This window comes from Protopterus annectens, chromosome 8.part0 (assembly GCF_019279795.1).
Source record: "Protopterus annectens isolate FY-2018-M chromosome 8.part0, PAN1.0, whole genome shotgun sequence".
Taxonomy (NCBI): Eukaryota; Metazoa; Chordata; order Ceratodontiformes; family Protopteridae; genus Protopterus; species Protopterus annectens.
In genome coordinates this window covers 1787208107-1787229772 of record NC_056741.1, presented here as the reverse complement: position 1 = coordinate 1787229772, position 21666 = coordinate 1787208107, and the positions used below count along the sequence as shown (strand labels likewise).

General features: G+C 36.3%; 1 protein-coding gene across 1 annotated transcript in view; it reads right to left on the bottom strand.

Moving 5' to 3' along the window:
* Window positions 1–21666, bottom strand: part of LOC122809644 (estradiol 17-beta-dehydrogenase 2-like) — a 154401-nt gene that overhangs the window by 56999 nt on the left and 75736 nt on the right. The window contains exon 3 of the mRNA XM_044081289.1: window positions 17920–18105. Coding sequence (XP_043937224.1) covers window positions 17920–18105 — 186 coding nt within the window. The remainder of the gene's footprint in view (window positions 1–17919; window positions 18106–21666) is intronic.

The window sequence follows — 21666 nt, the reverse complement described above, 5'->3', positions numbered from 1 at the left end:
TATATATATATATGGTATATATTGAAACATTGAAATTTACTAAATCAATGTTTCAATATAGTGTGCCAAAACAATGAATGGCTCAAAAGATACAAAAAAGATGTTTTTGCAGGGGGGGGGGGCAAACCCCCATGCCCCCCAGCACTTATATATACTAATTCTGAGATCACACAACAGTGGTCATTTTTTTTATTAAACACCTTTATTGAATTATCACTTATGACACAAGCAAATTTACATTTATATAAAGGTAATCAAACTGTATTAACAAGTTCACATTTACAAACGTTATACTTTACTTATATGGCTATATATCATATAACCTAAGTTGTTGTTGTGTCTTTCGGCTTTTCCCGGTTAGGGGTCGCCATAGCGGAACTCCGGTCCGCTAATGATTGGCAATAGATTTTTACGTGCTGAGTTGTAACATTACATAAATTATTCAATTCCTGCTTTTTTTTTTTTTTTTTACACAACAAACATCTTTATTAAACCATCACTTATAACATAGGCAGTCGTATATTTTTATTAAGGAAAAACTCCTTACCCCACTCTTACTAATCTTGCATCAAATACCAAAAAGTCACCCCGAACCTAAATCCAACACGCAAACATACAAAGACAAACATGCATACATTCACATAAATGCATACACACACACACACACACACACACACACACACACACACACACACACACACACACCCCACACAAATTCAAACATGCATACACATTATCTATATTGAATGGATTCTGTATATATCCACTAGATAACTTCAGTGAAATGCAGAATCCATTAAAAATCAACAAACTCATAGTCAGTTATGTATTTTTAATGGATTCTGCATACATTGACCAAATAAGTTTGATGAAATGAAGAATCCATTTAAAATCATCATATTCATATTCAGTCACATGAACTGTACCTTGTATGTATGTATTCTGAGGTTGCAAAAACTCAGAAAAAAAGTAAAAGGTGGGGGGAAAAGTAATAGCAACTTCTCCTTCTTCATCTATTACCACAAAATCAAATCTAAAAGCACAGCATCTGTGACATACGCTGTTCTGAAGTGCTGCAGAGTTGAATACGTGATCCCATCTCCTCTCCTGCAATATGTTTGACTTGACAAAGCACCACAAAATTACCTGTAATATTTTTCTTTTTTACCTAAAATTATCTTAATACATTTGCTTAACACTACACAGGTATTCGTGGTATCCCTCCTTCTCTGCCTAAAGGTTTATCTTAATACAAGTATCAACACAACACAGCACCAAGTGCAGGAAACAAATAAAACCAGCAAACTCCTGAGTTTTAACCTACCCTAAGGTGGAACATGCACTGTACCAGCAGTCCAGTATAACACAATATTAAAATAAAATCTCTATATATAAATGTTAAATTTAATGAATAGTTGAGAGCTTTCATCTGTCTTTTTTCAAGGTTTCATCAGAATATTTTTATATAAAGTTTTTATGTGCATTTTATTTTTATATTATATTACACTATATTGCTGGTACAGTGAGTGTTCCACTTTATGGCTAGGTAAAGCACAGGAGTCCGTTGGTTTATCGTAATTTAAACATAAAATGCAGGCATAGAAGCTATTTAGTTGTACTAAACACATCAACACATGCATGCATATAAACAGACAGAAGGTATTTATTTTATGTTGCCCACCAGAACTGCAGGATGGTCATATATATCTTCTCTCCTGATCCACCCTTTTATATGCCCCATCCTAACATTGCCCCTTTCTTTGTGTTGTCGTATATTTTAACAGTGCTTCAACAGTAAAAAAAACTTGCATCCTTTCAATCTGTTATTATATTATCAACAGAAGAGAGAGAGAGAGAGAGATTGTAAAGAACTTAAATTTAATAAATTGTCTTAAGCAAAGTGAAATTAAAAAAAAATAAGAAATTTGAAGTAGGAATGAAGTTACAACCCTGAGAAGAGTGCTATATTCAAACATCCTTTAAACTTACTGAATTTACCAATGCACTGAAATGCTGCAATTGGACTACCCTAAAACAACTACCTCTAGACAAATCCATACAGTACTTTAATTCAACCTTCCTAAAAATCTTAAACCATCACGCACCCTCTAGAACTTTAGAATCAAGACTAACTATGCCCCATGGCTAACAAAAGATACTAAAATATTAATGAAAGAAAGGACAAAGCCTGGCTACAGTTTCACAAAAACAAAACCAGTACCTTGAGACAAAACTATCAAGAACTCCAGAACAAAACCAAAAAACAAATCAAGCTGGACAAAACTAACTACTATGAATCCATGCAGGAAAAATATGCTCACAACCCTCAACATTTCTGGGCTACAATAAATAATTTGCTGCACCCAGGAAAATCCACCACTCCTTCCCCTGTATTACCAAACAACCACAATAACATTCCCATCCAATTTAATACATTTTTTACAGAAACTATCCAAGCCTTAGGTAACACCCAGAATAATATCTGCACCCCCATAACAATAAATACCCCTACCCATCTCAGCTCACACAGCTACATCTCCAACTTTTCCCTGCACCCAGTCTCTACAAATACAATTGCTAAACTCCTCAAAAAACTTAAACCAACCACTCTGGCAGCTGATAATCTGCCAGAAAATTTCCTTCAAATGTCATCAGAAGTAATCACATATCATACCACACCACTGCATAAAGGAAGTAAATCCCTTGAGCTGACCAACTACCACCCCATCGCTATTCTATCTCCCCTTTCTAAAATATTGGAAAGAGTTGTTCATTCTCAACTCATGCAGTTCCTCCTAAAAAATAACCTACTAGCCAAGTCATAACACGGCTTTAGACCCTCCCATAGCACCACCACAGCACTACTCTCATTCACTGGCACAGTGAACACCGTGGACACTTGGTCAGTTGCTGTTCTCTCTTTTTACTAACCATATAGCCTCAGTAGTGCGATACGCAGATGACACCACTATTATATGTGCTGCCCCCACCCTAAATGAGCTTCAAACTTCTTCTTCTTCTTTCAGCTTTTCCCGGTTAGGGGTCGCCACAGCGGATCACCTGTCTGCTCATGATTGGCAGTGGAGTTTTATGGTGTCGAGTTGCCAGCCCAGCGCCCAACCTTCCACAGAAGGCACACACATGCACACACTCACACCTAAGGCCAATTTAGAGTGTCCAATCCACCTACAGCATGTCTTTGGGATGTGGGAGGAAACCGGAGCACCCGGAGGAAACCCACACGACCACAGGGAGGACATACAGACTCCACACAGAAGGCACCCCAGTTGAGGATCGAACCGGAGAACCTCTTGCTGTGAGGCAGCAACGCTAACCGCTGCACCACCATGGCCACCCCCTAAATGAGCTTAAAACCATAACTCAAAATAACCACAACAAACAGCAACACTAGAAACGAATGAAACAAAGAGCTGGTATAGGCACTCCACAGAACTCCACAGAAACCACGGCTCGAACAGGGAATAATTTATTGTAAAACACAAACAGCACTCAGTACCAATATCCAGTTAAGTGCTTTCATCTGTATGCAATACAGACTTCATCAGAACAAACAAACCATATTCGCACTCCATTTAAATAACCTCATTGGCGCAAAAACTGCATTCACTTTTTCTGTAATTTTAAAGAGGTAGTCTCAAAAAATAGTCTCAAAAAATAATTAAATAAGATAAGTGAAAAATGAAATGCTTTGTCTAAATAATTGACAATTACATAAATTATCTATTAATGATGTGAATTCATATAACATAATAAATTAATAAATAAATAGATATTAAAAGTCGATGTTAAAAATATAAATGTATATATAATAGAGTAGGAAAACCTATACTATGACATGGTGAGAAATGGTTTAATACTAATGTACTCATTTATACCAGGGGATCTGGTGGCATCTGTAAGAATTTGCCATTTACTTTCTCTACTGGCTAATAATGCTTTCCAGTTCCTTCCTTGTGGTGAAATACTAACCTGATCTACAATTGCAAATTTAAATATGTGTTTGTCTCCCTTCGCTGATAAGTGTCTATACAATGCATTGTTGTTATCTTTCACTTTTATCCTATATGTATGTTCGTAAATCCATTTCTTAAATTGTCTCTCTGTCTTTCCTATATAAAATGCAAGGCAAGCAGAACAAATTGCAATATAAACCACATGGGAAGTATTGCAATTTCCCGCCCTGCATCTTATACTTGTCTTGTTGATATCTTCCAATATTATACTATCAGCTTCATATATAACATTGCATTGTTTACACAACCCACATTTTTTAGTCCCCTGCAAATTGGTTTTGTTCGATCTGTATGATACTTTCCTCCAACAATTGTTTGATGTTAGGTCCAGTCTTGAATACAAATTTAGGTTGATTACCCAAAATACATGCTGTCTCATCATTCACCATAATTAAGTTCCAATGTTGCTTAACAATACTCTTGATGTAATGGACAAAGGGCGAATATACCAGGACACAAACCCGATTGGAATTACTATTTGACAAGGGCCCATCTTTTTTGACATGATTAAATTTATTACCTAACAGGGGGGTATATTTTTTGCCCCACTCACCTCTATCGTAATGTATTGTATCTGTTAGCAATTTGTTGGTATATCCTCTAATTCTAAACATTTTCAATAATAATTTAAGTTCTTTCTCTAAAATTTCTCTTGTTGAGGACATTCTTGCAGCTCTGATACACTGTCCTTTAAATACATTTTTAAAGACATATTGTGGATGATTGCTATTAAACTCTATATAATCATTGGAAAATGTCTCTTTCCTAAATATTTGTGAGACAAAGCCTCCCTCAGAATGACTAATGAATGTATCCAAATATTCAATACCACTGTCACTAACTATATACGTGAATTTCAAAAATTCTGTGGTATTATTAATATAATTAACAAATAAAGTGATGTCATCCTTAAGGCCCTTCCACAAAATAAATAAATCATCTAAGTATCTAGTGTAATAAACTATGTTGTTATAATATTTGCAATTGAATTTAAATTCTGTCTCCCATTCTAACATGATGAGATTAGCGAATATGGGAGCACAAGAGGCTCCCATAGCAACACCTCTCCTCTGCCTAAAAAATTCCCCTTCAAATTGTATGTAATTATGATCCAACACCAGTCCCATCATGTCTGTGATTAAACATATCAGATCCCATTCCATGTCGGAAAATTTCCTTAAACTATTGCTAAAAAAGTCTAATCCTATATCTCTAGGAATACATGAGAATAAATTGACTACGTCTATAGTAACAAAATAGAGTTGTTCATTCCATGAATCTGATGTAAGTTGCCCCAAAAATGTCCATGAGTCCTTGATAAGGTGTGGAATGTTTTCATATACAGGTTTGACCCAACTGTCAATAGCTACTCCTATAGGGTATGTCTTGGCCCTAGTCCCCGAGAAGATGGGTCTAAAAGGGGGGTGGGTAATGTTTTTGTGAACTTTGGGAATACCTATAATATTTGCCAAAGTAGGCATATCAACTTATAGGAAATTATAGGTGTCACTAGTGATTCTCTGATCAATAAAATATTCTTCTAAAGTTAAATCTATTTTCTTATGACCAATATTAATTTCATTAAGTGATACCACTTCATAGTTCCCTGTAAGGTATAAAATGTTATGTATTTCATTAATATAGTCCAATGTATTAAATAGAACAATACCACCCCCTTTATCCGGTTTCATAATTCTTATTTCATTGTCGGTCATAAACAAATTTAAACATTTTCGTTCATCCATGGATAAATTATCTTTATGACCTTGTTTAAGCGCAAAATCTCTCTTACAACTAATATTCCACCTGTAAATATCATGACATACCATTTTTTCAAAATTCGAAACCTGAATATTAGGAGGGGGTATATATGTACTTTTTTTCTTAAGACCTATATTGTAAATAAAACCCACACCATCATCACTTTGTTTGAACTGCATAGCTAAATTAAGTCTCCTGCAATATAATTTCACTTCTGTGATGGTATCTACTAAACTGAATCTTACTGAGGGAATAAACTTCATTCCCTTACTAAATAATGTAAAAAATTCTTTGGTAATGTTCATTTCAGTATAGTTGAAAACATTAAAACCATTGTAAGAATTAATAACATTTTCTGAGTGAATATTGCTATTGTTTGTTCCTTTATTAATATGTTCAACGTGTGATAGTGTGGTGTCATCTTCCACAGATGCTAATAATATATTTCCTGTTTGTTCAGTTCTTTTTGACATTATTGTCTCCCTCTTTTGTTCCAATATGTCTGATTTTTTGGGGTTGGATAGTATCTGCACCCCTGAAAATTAGTGTCCTTGTCTATTTGTACTTTCATGTTTATATTATATCCATCTGTATCCAATCTTGGTCTGACCTGTGGCCAAATATATGCCCTTTTGTCATTATATTGCTCAATGTCTCTCTCTATTTTCCTACTCTTTCTATTAAAAATTGTTTTGGCTTTGTTATCAGCCATAATATACTGTTTATCGTATAAATCTTTCCATTGTATAAACAAGGGATCATTTACTATTTCTTGTTTCAATCTTTCCACTTCACATACATTAACAGACAATTTTTCTTCATTTAATTTCATAAGCATTTTCATATAGCTAAAACCAAAACTATCAAATAGTTTATCAAATTCATTCATATTGACTTTGTTATACTCTACACCCATAGGCAGTTTAAAAAATCGCAGACCCTTGGGTACAATGTGTAACGAAATACATTTGCTTAAATAAGCATTGTCAATCTTTATACACTTGATGTTGAATAACTTCTTGCCAATAAATAGATACTGTCTTTTATAGAGTCTTGGGGAAACTCTTTGTTATAACTTAAATGTCTCCCTTTTTGAATAATATCAACTTGTCCATCATTGCTGACGAATTCATAATCATCATTTAAAAATTGATCTAAACTGTCACCCTCATTGTTACTTTTAACTCTACTATGACCTTGCATTTTAAAAATGCGTTTTGTTTGATCTTTCACACATAATTGACTCAAAATATTATTGTTTGCAACAGTACCTTTTAAATTGTCAGCCTGAGTCCGCGTCGCAGTAGAGTATGTTTTCACTGGTAACCCGCGCTTAGGATGAGCTCCTAAATGCTCCATTTCTTCATGTTTATGAAACAAGCTAAAATCGAAGGTAAAATAATTTTCAGATGTATGGCTCAAATTTATTTTGCCATTAATCGCTGAACACGTTTCCCGTAATGATAACTCTCTGTCAGCTAAGCACGCTTGTCCGTTGGGAATGTCTATCTGCGTGCAAGTATCTGTAGCCAATGAATTACTTAATACTTTAGTAGGTGAATTATGAACCAATTCACCACTACCTTCATTTCTTGGCGATGTCAACGATCGCTCGACCAAATGAATCAGTCTGGTCACCTCTGTTTTTAAAATAAACACTTCTTGATGCAGTTTTTGAATCTCTCCCCTATCCGATAAAGCCTGTGTTTCTTCATTGTTGCCTTCCATGCCAGCAGCAACCGATAACCACAACAAACAGCAACACTAGAAACGAATGAAACAAAGAGCTGGTATAGGCACTCCACAGAACTCCACAGAAACCATGGTTCGAACAGGGAATAATTTATTGTAAAACACAAATAGCACTCAGTACCAATATCCAGTTAAGCGCTTTCATCTATATGCAATACAGACTTCATCAGAACAAACAAACCATATTCGCACTTCATTTAAATAACCTCATTGGCGCCAAAACTGCATTCACTTTTTCTGTAATTTTAAAGAGGTAGTCTCAAAACATAGTCTCAAAAAATAATTAAATAAGATAAGTGAAAAATAAAATGCTTTGTCTAAATAATTGACAATTACATAAATTGTCTATTAATGATGTGAATTCATATAACATAATAAATTAATAAATAAATAGCAGTGTGTTTAGAGTGTCTCTCCTGACTGTCTCTTTTCCTTGTAGTTCTGCCTGCCTATATCTATCTCCTAGTGTTAGTTCATTCTCTCCCTGTGTTCTCCGTTACCTTTTCCACTACCTCTTTGCCTCCCTTGTAACTATCCTGAAACTGTGTCCCCTGAACTTCATTTATTCCTTTCTCTTTGCCTCTAGTTAACCTAACTAACTTCTTGTTTCCAGCCGATTCCCCTTGGATATCTACTTGCTGATTGTTCTCCCCTCCTCTGCTCTCGCACAAGGTGTTTCTGCCCCGCTCCGCTCCCCTCCCTACCCCCAAATCCCACCCACTCCCAGGGGTCCTTAACTTATACCTCACTAGTCACTCCCCCCTATCCTCCTAACCTATCCCCATCCTCCATAATAGACCACTCCCCCAACCTTTACTTCTCTTTTCATTCCCCTCCACTCCTTCATATCCTCCTATCATTTTGACTTCCTAATCTATCACTATTCTTTAAAGCTGCTTTAACCACTATTTAACCTTATCACTACCATCCTCCTCCTACATAACTCTTTCATACCCTGCCTTAATTTACATTCTATCCACTACAGATCTAATAATTACTTCTTACCTGTCTAGCTCTTACTATCCCCTATCTCAACTCCCATATACTTATTCTCCATTTATCCCTTCTTTATACACTGTTGCTTATCTACTTGGTCTTAACTAATTATATTTAACAAGTTACTCTAGTTCTTCAACTCTTCACTACCATGTCTCCAACTGTAAAATCCTTTCTCATCTATGCCCTTCTCTCTACTACTACTATAGCCTCTCTTTCCTTATCTTACTATATCACCTCTTTCCAAATTAACACTCTATATGAGCAAAACCTTCATCTAAAGCAAACTTTACCTTCCTCTTTCTTCAGCTCCCTTAAACATAGTAACATTACCTGTTCTTCCAACTATCTACTGCCAAAATACCATAGGGCATCTCACATAACCTTCTATTTTAACAAAAGAATTCTTAATATTTGCCTCAAACTTCTTAAATTACTTTTTCCCATCATCAACTCCTCTTACATGGTGACATTCATCCTAATCCCGGTCCCTCTAGCCTAAGCAATTATAACCAAAATATTAATTCTTCCCCTCTTCTTGCACAAGGTACTAGAGCAACCAATTCCCTTCTAATAGCTCACATCAATATTAGGAGTATTAATAACAAAATCCACCATCTTCATGCTCTCCTTGACTTGCATTCATTCGATATATTATGTATAACAGAAACATGGCTAAAACCCTCTACGCTGGACCATGAAATCACCCCTCCTGGCTATAACATACTTAGAAATGACCGAACAAAGAAGAAAGGTGGCGGTATAGCCATTTTCTATAAATCCAACCTACAAATTACACAGTTTAAGGAACTTCCATTAACAGGCCCCAAAACTGAAATTTTATCAATCAAACTACAGATTAACAACAATAAAGCAATCTATCTAATTTGCATGTACCTTCCCCCTGGTAATAATACCCAGACTCTAGAAAACCTACTCAGTTCTCTTACTAACCAACTACCCCAAGAAACCATTATACTTGGTGACTTTAACATTGATTGGAAAACCTGTGTAGCCCAGCAACCTACTAACCATATTAATCTCCATGGTTACTCTCAATTAATAACAACTGCAACTAGAATCCATAAACCAAATAAGAAAGAAACAATTCTGGACTGGATTCTAATTAATAACGCCCCCAGCAACTATACTCCTGGGACACTTCCTGACAGTATTAGTGATCACATACTTACATATGTTATTAGACAAAAATTGAATATTCCTAATATGCATAAACTAAGAAGATGCCGCTCAAAAAGATTTTTCAACCCTGATAACTTCCTTAATGAATTACAGGCATGTGACTGGTCACCTTTATCACACCTTGAACTTAATGAAGCAGTTACCTATTTTAACACTAAGTTTCTGCAAATCCTTAACTATCATGCTCCATTCCACTCTACCAGGATAAGAGCCAAAACCGCCCCTTGGCTAACTAAGCAAACAAAAGAAAAAATTAACCTTAGAAATAAAATCTGGGCTAAATGGAGAGCTACGAAATCTCCGGCTGATCATCTCCTCTATAAACAGTTAAGAAATACTACCAAGAAAGACACTCTTAGAGATAAAAAGGAATTTATCTTCATCTTCAAAAAACTACTCAAAATACCCCTCAAAAATTTTGGTCAGGTGTAAATAAACTTCTTAAACCAGGACAATCTCCTACTCCTACCCCTATAGGATTTAACTCTAACACCTCTACTCAAATCCCAGATGCCTTTAATAACTACTTTACCGAAGCCATTCTAACCCTAGCCAACTCACTACCAACACCTATTGCATCCTCACAAAATATCTCTCCAACCTCTACTAATGCCTTTCAAATCCAGCCTGTCTCATCATCTATCATATATAAGCTTCTCTTAAAACTAAAACCTTGCACTCCATCTGCTGACAAACTCCCATCCGAATACTTACAAATTGCTGCAAAAGCTATTTATCTCCCAATATCTATTTTGATAAATAGGACCATCTCTGAAAGAAAAATCCCTTCAATTTGGAAAATATCTCACATAATTCCCCTTCATAAAGGGGGCCCTTCCTCTGAACTATCCAACTATCGTCCTATTGCCTTACCGTCCCCATTAGCTAAGATAATGGAAAGGTGCATACACAAACAATTTCTTAACTACCTTCTTCAAAACAAACTTCTAGCCGACTGTCAACATGGTTTCAGGCCCCACCACAGTACTACAACTGCCCTTCTTTCCTTTGCTAACTCCATCAATAAAAATCGAAATAATAACCGTTTCTCTTCTGCACTATTCATAGACCTATCAAAAGCTTTTGATATGGTTAACCATAACATACTTCTTGAAAAACTTAACATCCTCTCTCTAAGCTCACATTCTTTACAGTGGTTTAGAAGCTATCTCGAAAACAGGCAACAAGCAGTGCTTTGGGAGAATAACCTATCATCCTTACTCCCAGTAAATGTTGGTGTTCCACAAGGATCTATCCTGGGACCCCTTCTTTTCTCAGTATTTATTAATGACCTTTATTTGAATGTGCCCCAAGCGACCTGCATCCAATATGCAGATGACTCAACATTGATCTGCTCTGCTACAAATGTTCCCTCTCTCCAGTCCATCACCCAAACAACCTTTCATAACGTTGAAAAATGGTTTATGCAGCACTGCCTCCTCCTTAACCCCAAAAAAACAAAGCTACTTCTCTTTACTCCTACTAATAAATCTCCTACACCTTTCTTCACTATCTCCTCAAATAATGCTACCTGTATTAACCCTGACAATACCACTCGACTATTAGGTGTAACCATTGACAACCATCTTAACTTTGATGACCAAATTAACACTACTATTAAAGCTGTTAATAAAAAAATTGGGACACTCTATAGAATTAAACCCTTCCTTAACCCAGCAGCTAGAAAAACCATTGCACAGACCCACCTGCTTTCGACCCTTTTCTATGCTTCAGCTATATTTACCACCCTATCTAAAAATAACATCAACAAACTCTCTACCTGCTATAACAGTATAGCTAGATTCATTAATGCTACTCCCCTTAGAACTCACCACTGTCACAACCTCAAACAACTAAATTGGCTAGAACTAAATAACCACCTACTGTACCAACAATTACTTATCATTCATAAAACCCTTCATTTCCCTGATAATACTCCGAGCCTGGCTAACCTTATTTCTCCATACAAGAACCTAACCACACTTCGTTCTGCAAATAAGTTCCTAGTATCCATAACTAAATCATACAATAAAGCTGGGGATGCATTATTTTCAAATTCCATAGGTAAACACTGGAATCAACTCCCTCAAGAAATAGCTACTCTAGAGTCTACCTCTCTGTTCAAAAGACAAGTCAAAGAACATCTTACTTCACAATGGCTATGTCCCTGTACCAATCCCGACTGAAAGTAATTCTCAATACGCCTATTTTTTCCTGTCCCCTTACTAAGCCCCTACCTGATGCCTTCTGGAGTTGAGAGTTGAATCTTAAGGTATGCCTTTGATTATTTTAACTTTAATATTTAGTTCTTATTATCTTTTGTAGAACATGACTTACAAGTTTTAAATGTTATTGCTATACTCTCTTGTAGAACATGACTTACAAGTCTTCAAATGTTATTGCTATCCCCTCTTCTACCATTTATAATTCTATGAAAGAAAAATTTTTTTATTGTTATAAATTTTTTATTGTTAGAAATCACTGTAATTTTATCTGTACTGGAGCTTTTCTCCCCGGGCCTATGCTGTAAACGGATATATGTCCAGCCAGACTAGACCGGTCAACAAATGTAAAATAAATAAATAAATAAATAAATAGATATTAAAAGTAGATGTTAAAAATATAAATGTATATATAATAGAGTAGGAAAACCTATACTATGACATGGTGAGAAATGGTTTAATACTAATTTACTCATTTATACCAGGGGATCTGGTGGCATCTGTAAGAATTTACCAGTATTGGAAGATATCAACCCGACACATATAAGATGCAGGGCGGGAAATTGCAATACTTCCCATGTGGTTTATATTGCAATTTGTTCTGCTTGCCCTGCATTTTATATAGGAAAGACAGAGAGACAATTTAAGAAACGGATTTACGAACATACATATAGGATAAAAGTGAAAGATAATAACAATGCATTGTATAGACACTTATCAGCGAAGGGAGACAAACACATATTTAAATTTCAAATCGCAAGATAAGTGTCCCAAAAAGTCCAACAGTCTGTTGGACTTTTTGGGACACTTATCTTGCGATTTGTAGTTTGGCTTTCTGTTTATTTTACATATTTAAATTTGCAATTGTAGATCAGGTTAGTATTTCACCACATGGAGTGAACTGGAAAGCATTATTAGCCAGTAGAGAAAGTAAATGGCAAATTCTTACAGATGCCACCAGATCCCCTGGTATAAATGAGTACATTAGTATTAAACCATTTTGCACCATGTCATAGTATAGGTTTTCCTACTCTATTATATATACATTTATATTTTTAACATCTACTTTTAATATCTATTTATTTATTAATTTATTATGTTATATGAATTCCCATCATTAATAGATAATTTATGTAATTGTCAATTATTTAGACAAAGCATTTCATTTTTCACTTATCTTATTTAATTATTTTTTGAGACTATTTTTTGAGACTACCTCTTTAAAATTACAGAAAAAGTGAATGCAGTTTTGGCGCCAATGAGGTTATTTAAATGAATTGCGAATATGGTTTGTTAGTTCTGATGAAGTCTGTATTGCATACAGATGAAAGCGCTTAACTGGATATTGGTACTGAGTGCTGTTTGTGTTTTACAATAAATTATTCCCTGTTCGAGCCGTGGTTTCTGTGGAGTTCTGTGGAGTGCCTATACCAGCTCTTTGTTTCATTCATAACTCAAAATAACTTCACACTAGCAGAATTGTGGTTCACTAACATCAAACTGATTCTTAATACCAAAAAGACAAAACTCATTCTCTTCAGTCCTGGAAAATCTCCCCCTCTAAACAATGACTTTGCCATAAAATCAAAAGATAATATAATAATCAACCCAATCACACACACACTAAACTGCTAGGCATAGAAATTGACAATAATCTGAAATTCGACACACACATAGCCCAAATAATAAAGAAAGTTAACAAAAAGCTTGGTCTCCTTTATAGGAACAAACAGTTCCTCACCAAACATACCAAAGCCACTATTGCAAGGACACATCTCCTATCTATCCTCCTTTATGCCTCCCCTATATTTACTAACCTACACCGCAGCAAACTAAACAAAATGGAATCTTGTTACAACAAGATTGCAAAATTTGCCACTGATGCCTCTTATAGATCCCATCACTGCCTTGCCCTCAGGCAACTTAATTTGCTTGAGTTACCACAGCTACTCTTCCTCAACCAACACTCAATAGCACACAAACTCTACTACCTTCCAGAAAAAAAAACAGCACTTCAGCATTTAATTCATCCCTGCACCACCACTAGAGCCTTAAGATCCAATAATCAAAACTTCATCAATGTCATCAAACATAAAAACGAAGCTGGAAAATCTCTCTTTGCCTGCTCCATTGCCAACATCTGGAATTCACTCCCAAGCCAATTAACTTCCACCCCCCTCCAATGTAAAAAATTCCTCAAAACCCATTACTTAAATAACTGGCTTTATCCATGCTACTCCCCTGGTTAATCACACACTGCACTGTTGTCAGGATTCTACCAAGATCCAGCCGTTCCTCCCTGTCTCTCATTGTATGCTTGTTATCTAGTGTTAAGACCATTACAATGCCAGTCGACCTATTTAACTTATGTAAGGTTCTAAACAGAACAGTAACCTCCCTCTAGTAAAAAAAAAAAAAAAAAAAAACTCAATTTTTTTTGTTTTTCTTTTTTCTTTCCAACAGTAAACATCTTTCACTATTGTTACTACCTAGAAATTGTCACCTATGTAAGACTGCATGTATTCTTGAATGAATAATTATATACTCATATGTTTTCTTATTGTTATGTCAAGCATATATACTCATATATTGTCTTATTGTTGTGCGGAGCTTTTCTCCCCGGGCCTCTGCTGAAAACAGACCTGTGTCCATTCGGACTTCCCCGGTTAACAAATGTAAAATAAATAAAAAAATAAGTAACCTCTTCATTTGTATTGTAAACAAAACCACTTTTCTTGTATGTACATGTACAAATCTTGCAGCTTTCTAATCATGAATTTCATAATACATGAATAGCTGGCAGTGAATATACATTTTCACTCACAGATGGGCAGTCTGTAATTTCTACTGGTATGGATTTCAATATTAGACCATTCTGCACCAGAGAAATGAATTTCAATCTACACTATTATTATCAAAATGTCAACATTGCAGCTAATGGATTCCTTTAGAAAATATAGTGTAGTGGAAAAAGGAAGCAGCTTAAATTTTGTAGTCGTCCATATTTTCTTCATCAGAAACCTTTGAACCTGCTCTGCTTGTATAACGTATTTGTTAAGTACAAAAATGTACTGTACTCTGTAACAGGCTGCACAAGTGATATATGACACAATTACTTATTTATTTTTTTTGGATCATCTAGGTATTCCCTTTAGTATTTGGTAAACCATCCCAAATGTCTTCCCAAACACAACAGGGACATTTTGCTCGAAGAAAATATTGTTTTCTGTAAGTGTGCCTTATTACTTCATGAGAGTATATATGCTAAATATAAAAGTATAGACAGTGAAATAAAAATGCACAGTACTTTTCCAAAGCCTGTGCTCATTATAAGACTGCTGTCACAGCACCATAGCTTTATGGTGTCTTGAAACCCTTATATTTGCAGTGAAAATATGTTTCATCCCTTCATTTATCTAGATATTTTGTCATCTACTGGAGGTCTCCTAATTTTATCTCTGAAAAGAATACACTATATAGAAAGGATCATAACACCAAAATCTTTGGTACTTGACTGGTTAAGAGTGATGCTTCTGACAATATTCCACACTTCATATTAAAAGCTGCAGAATGCCTCTTATTCGTTTATTTATTTTCCATTTGTTAACTGTGCTATTGAACTGGACTGATGACATTTTTCAGTCGTGACCAAAGTACATTTTGTAGTACTACAAAAAGAATTACACAGATAAACTGTAACAATGTGTCTAACATAATATAGACCGGAGTACAAAACATTTAGAACACAAAACGGCACGGCAGTATTTACAAATGTTTACATGATTATAAAGTATCCAAGTTTTTAAATTATTAATATGGTATATAGTAATTTAATCCAGATAAGTAGGAGTGGTTATTATTTGTCAGTATGGCATTTATACACTTTTGATCAACTCTTGATTCCAGTTTAAACGTATGAAGTTCTGTGAAAATCGTGTGACTGAATTTTTAGGGATAAGACACTGCAAATGCAAAGTTTCATCAACCATTTGGGCTGTTTGGTGCTGCAGTGATGAATCAAAGCACTAAATATTTCTCCTCTCTGACCTCTTTAAGTCTTTTTTTTTGTTTTGTTTTAGATCATAACTGCTCTGCTCATCAGTAAGAAAAAAGTCAGTTAAGCTCTGTGACAAGTGGAAGTCCATGACTGCAGCAGTGAAGTTTCACCTTCAGCCCACAGATGGTGAGTATTAACCACTTAAGTCTGGCAAACTTAAGGATGACATGGTCAGACATTAAGTAAGTACTTTTTGGTTAAGTATTCTAATAAAAACAGATACCTGTGCTATAAATGTCTTTAAAAGTTGTTCCTAAAGTCTCAGGAGTGGAAACAACCTTTGTTGTATTTGTTCATATTCCTGCGCCAATCAACAGTAGCAAATATCCTCTTTTGCAAGTTATAAAATATATTTAGCTTCATAGCAATGCCATTTAGACCCGCTACCTAAATTAAAGTCTTCCAGAAATATATGGGTTACAATGGGGGCAGAGGTTACTCCGTTACTTATTTTATTTAATTATTTGATGTACCAATAACCTTTCTCAGCCTTGACTCAGATCTGATCCAGGACAGCTAAATAAGTAAAAAGCTTAAAAGTGTCCTGTGCTGAGTAAAATCTGAGATGATAATGAGCAAAGTTTAAAGCATGCAACCACAATCCTAACAAGCATATAATATCTTAACCTTGTGAGTATTGTTTTACGAATATGAGTCTAGCACACTTCAAGTACATTCGGTTACAGAGAGTTTTCTAGTTAAAATGTATTATTCATACATTTAGAAGAAAGTTGTCTAATGGCTTGTGTTTGTTAAGCAGAACAGTTGTGAGGTTAAAAAAGTTGTGAGTGGTAGGGAAAAAATTCCAAACCTGAACACAGAGGAAGTGAGTTTGTACTACTCAGATGCATACTAGAATGATAATAGCTTTTATACATAGATACAGCTAGATCTCATCAGGAATATAAGGGTATTGCTCTGAAGAAGGAAAGTCACAAGGAGTACAGTTGAGTTAGAAAAATCTTTGTTGATCTTGCCTAAAGTTTTGTTAAAGCCATCATTTAGAAAGTGAGGACATTTGTTCTTATCTGTCATTGGATGAGCACATCTCAATGTGGCTAGTTAAGAAGCAATGGCATTCTAACAAATTGTGAAATACTAAAAGCAAACAAAGCACACCACCGAAAATGCAAACTGGAAGGGACACCTTAAGACAATCCAAGAACGGTACCAGCCAAGTCAAGATAAAAGTACTAAATTAAATTAATACTTTTATCTTGGCTTGGCTGGTACCTTTCTTGGATTGTCTTACAGTGTCCCTCCCAGTTTTCATTTTCATTGGTGTGCTTTGTTTGTTTTTAGTGTTTTACATCATTTTAAGTGGTTATTAAATAGTGAAATAATGAAAGGGATCTTCCCCCCCAATATAACTAAGAAACCAAGTTAATGACACTTTTGTTGAATTGAATAGCCCTACTTATATTATTTTGGCAAAAGAATAGGCCTGCTTATATTATTTTGGCAAAAGATGACAAGTCTATCTTCTAAAAGTAAAGATATAATTATTGTCACTTGTGATAATTCAATCTAATTGTGCTATTAAATCTGAAACACATACAACTCCTAGCAGGTACTAAATAATCAGTCCCGAGTGGGGAATTCTGGAGTGTAATTCAAAATCAAATATTATGTGCAATTATTCATGGGCTGTAGTGCTTTAGTCTCGGACACAAAGAACAAAATAATTTAAGAATTTCTTTATGCATTTTTGAATTTAATTCCGGTGATTAGAAATGAACAAACATCATTTTAATCTTTTCTGTTTACTATTCTTCTTTTTGATTGTCAGAATATAGCATTTTGAAATTGAATACATTCCAGTGTTATTGTTATCCTCAGAACAAACTTTTCAACTCAATGTGTATCACACTGCAGTTGAAGAAATCTGTCTTACCTGTTAAACTTATGACAGTGATGTACCTGCCTTTTGATTTGCGCAATAATGGGCAGAAAACTTTCAATACTTCAACACCTCCAAAGAAATTTACTTCCATAGCTTGTCTGTAAGTGCTCATTGGAAGCAGCTCTCCATCACAAAGGCAGTGTAATATTCCTGCATTGCTCACAATTCCCCATAAACCTGAAAATAAATGAAGAATTAAACTTATTAAATACAATAGCAATTTCAAACAGAAATGTTTAAATGACTATTTAATCATAATGACCAGCATTTCTAAGCAGTGTCTGTCATTAAGGATTTATTCCTTTCTAATCTAATTCCTAACAGAGCACTAGGAAATGTTACAGGCTTGCCCTTCTAAACCAGACATGAGGCACATTACCAACAATGAGCTGCATCAGCCCTTCTTGGGCAGACACTGACACAAAGTTGTCAAAGGTGCTTGCCAAATAGAAGTGCTGCTTTATTTATGACAATTATTGTATTATTTCTCATTTAATGGAAAGTGAGCATCAGAATCTAAAAATCCTTACTTCTGTGCCCTCTCGATAATAGGAATATCTCTCAAAACAGCATGCAGATGGAGACAAAAAAGAACATCTTTATCTGGTACTTAACCAAGGACCAAAACCACCTGTATATGAATGCCTCTCTGTTCACCAGTGTTTTTATTAGCTGAGTGAGGAAGCAGATAAGATAGCATAGTTGTTGCTAAACAGCTGAATCATGATGACTGTAATAAAAATGCCTATAAGATTCATTTCTTATACTGTATCTTTGTAGAGGTCAGATCAGCAAGCTGGAATCCATGCTCTCTCACACCACAATCAGTACTCATGACAAAGAGGAGATTGCCAGTACAAGCACCACACAATCCACATCACAAAACCAAACACCTACCATTGCAGGGGTCCTCAATGAAAACTTACCTAAACAACAAAGACCCCTGAAACACACTCACAAAAATATTCCACACAGAACACCAATCACGTCACACACACAGTAGTCAACACACCAGCCTCTCACAAACATAGCCCATTAGGCAAAACAACAAACCAACGCAGCTCATAAGGCATAACAATAAACCAAACATACTAGTCATTGGTGACTTGATAATGAAACACATCGATGTCCTCCTCACCAGGCTCAACAAGGAGAAGGTCATGGTCAGCTGTTTGTCAGGCGCTAGAATGCACCACATCACACATGCAGTCAAGTGTCTCCACAACAGGTACAAGTATGACTCTGTCATTGTCCATGTTCGTGTGAACGACTTGAGATGTACTTCCCTGGACTATGTGAAGCATACCTCTTAACCTCTTAGAGCAAGAAATCCGGACAAAGCCATACATAAAAGTGAGACAAAGGCCCAAAAATAGGGACATTTTTTAAATACTGCACTTACAAACTTAGAAAATTGGCAGAATAACAGGTTTTGATTACCATGAATTATTGAAGGGTATGAAGTCTGAAGCTCAAATGTCTGTCATTATTTTTTAACTTCAATCTTTAATGAATTGCCACTAATTTGCCAAAAAAAGCACAGTTTTATGAAAAATGGACCAAAGATATGAGGCAAAAATCTGGACATTCTGCGAAAATCTGTACAGTTGAGTGGTATGATGAAGAGAGATATGATTGAGCTCTCAGAATATGTGCTCCAGGCAGGTATGACTCTAGCCCTAAGCAGCATCCTACCTTCACCAAGAATGATACCACAATACCAGCAAAAAATGTTTGACTTAAACAATTGGCTTAGTTTCTGGTGTCTTTCTAAGGGGATCCAGTATCTGTCTACCTGGGCTGACATGGTTGACAGGTCACGATGCTTTGCCAGAGATGGCCTCCACCTATCACCCCTGGGGTTCTGGATCTTGGCCAAAACTCTTGCTTCCCTCATTGTGCCTTTTTTAGGCCATGTCCCAAAGACAAATCTTCCAATATAAAAGATCTGTCAAAAAGCAAATTGAAGGTCATGCTGCTCAATGCTAGGAGCCTTAATCTGAAAGTGCACTCACTGGAGGCTCTCCTCACACTGGAAGATGACGATGTCTGTGCAGTCACGGAAACTTGGTTCAGGGTTGCAGAGACCACCCATGTCTTACCAGGCTATACCTCATTCCACACTTTCTGACCCCAAAATGAGGTCAGAAAGACTAAGGGTGGTGGAGTCTCTATCTTCATTAAGGAAAGGCACACCTCCAGACTAGTTTACCAACATGATGCACTGGAATTACTCCAGGTGCAATTGACAGTTGGCAAGACACCCATCCAAGTTATAGCCAGCTATAGACCCCCCCTCCATGTCTCAGGATACCCACACCTACTACCTGGACCTACTTGACTCCATCAAGGTACCTGCTAACACCCTGATCCTTGGTGACTTCAACTACCCCACCATAGACTGGGTGAACTATTCCTACACTAGTGCACTCACCCAACAATTCCTTGGCTTCATCAGTTGTAACGCAATATATCAGCTGGACTTATCCCCCATAAGGGGATATAACATACTGGATAGGTTCTCACCAACATGGGCGACCGCTGCACCACTCCCATAGTATGTTCTTCCCTGGTGAGATCAGATCGTCGGTCTGTCTCATTCGAAGTTTCTATCCCACCCAACCCCTCCCCAGCCATAACCAGGCTAAAAACTTCTCAAAAGCTGACTACGATCTCCTAAGGGAGGGTATCAGCAGCTTCACACCACCACCACCCCCCTCAAATGATGCAGACAGCTATGCTGAACAGTATGCCAATGCAGTATACAAGCACTTGTACAACTGCATGGACTCAGCCGTACCCAACAGAACTAAAACCTGCTCCTCAAGGAAACACAAACCTGTCTGGTGGACATCCTCTATCAACAGGCTTTACAACAAAAGGAAGAAACAGTTGCCCAGGGGTAAAAAGGAACAAATTCCATATCAGAAAAACTCCCTCCTCTGCCTCAACAAGCAAATTAGATCACTAGTGAAAACCTCCAATACCAATTATAAGTTGAAACTAGCCTCAAAACAAAGGGAAACCACAAGTCCTTCTTCAGTTATGTTAGGAACCTCCATGGCAAAGTCCAAGTTTGTTCTGAACTAGTACTTCATGATACCACTTAAACTGATCCTGCTAACCTAGCCAACCAGCTGGCTGATAGCTTCAGTTCAAACTTCACCCCATACCTCTCAACCTCTTAGAGCAAGAAATCTAGAAAAAGCCATAAATAATCGGAGGACAAAGGCCCAAAAATAGGGACACTTTTTAAATATTGCTCTTACTAACTTGGAAAGTTGATGGAAATAAAGGTTTTGCATTAGCACAGATTTTCTGGATGATATGAAGTCTGAAACTCAAATGTCTGTCATTATTTTCTGACTTAAACCCTGAGTGATTTACCAATGATTTGCTAGAAAACCACAATCATTTAAGAAATGAACCAAAAATATGAGGCAAAAATTTGGACAGTCTGCAAAAATCTGTACAGTTGAGAGGTATGCCTCACCCCCTTACCATCCCCAAAGGCCCAGTCGACATCCCCGATACTTGTCCCACACCTCACATCTCCATAGATCAAGTGTTAAAGGCCCTATCGAAGGCAAAGAACACAGCTTCCATGGGACCTAATAGTATCCCAGGCTGTATTCTACACCATCTCCAATAAGGACTAGCTTTGCCATTGAGCACCCTATTCAACCGCAGCTTAACTACAGGCTTCATTCCAGGAGAGTGGAGAACTGCCATTGTCAT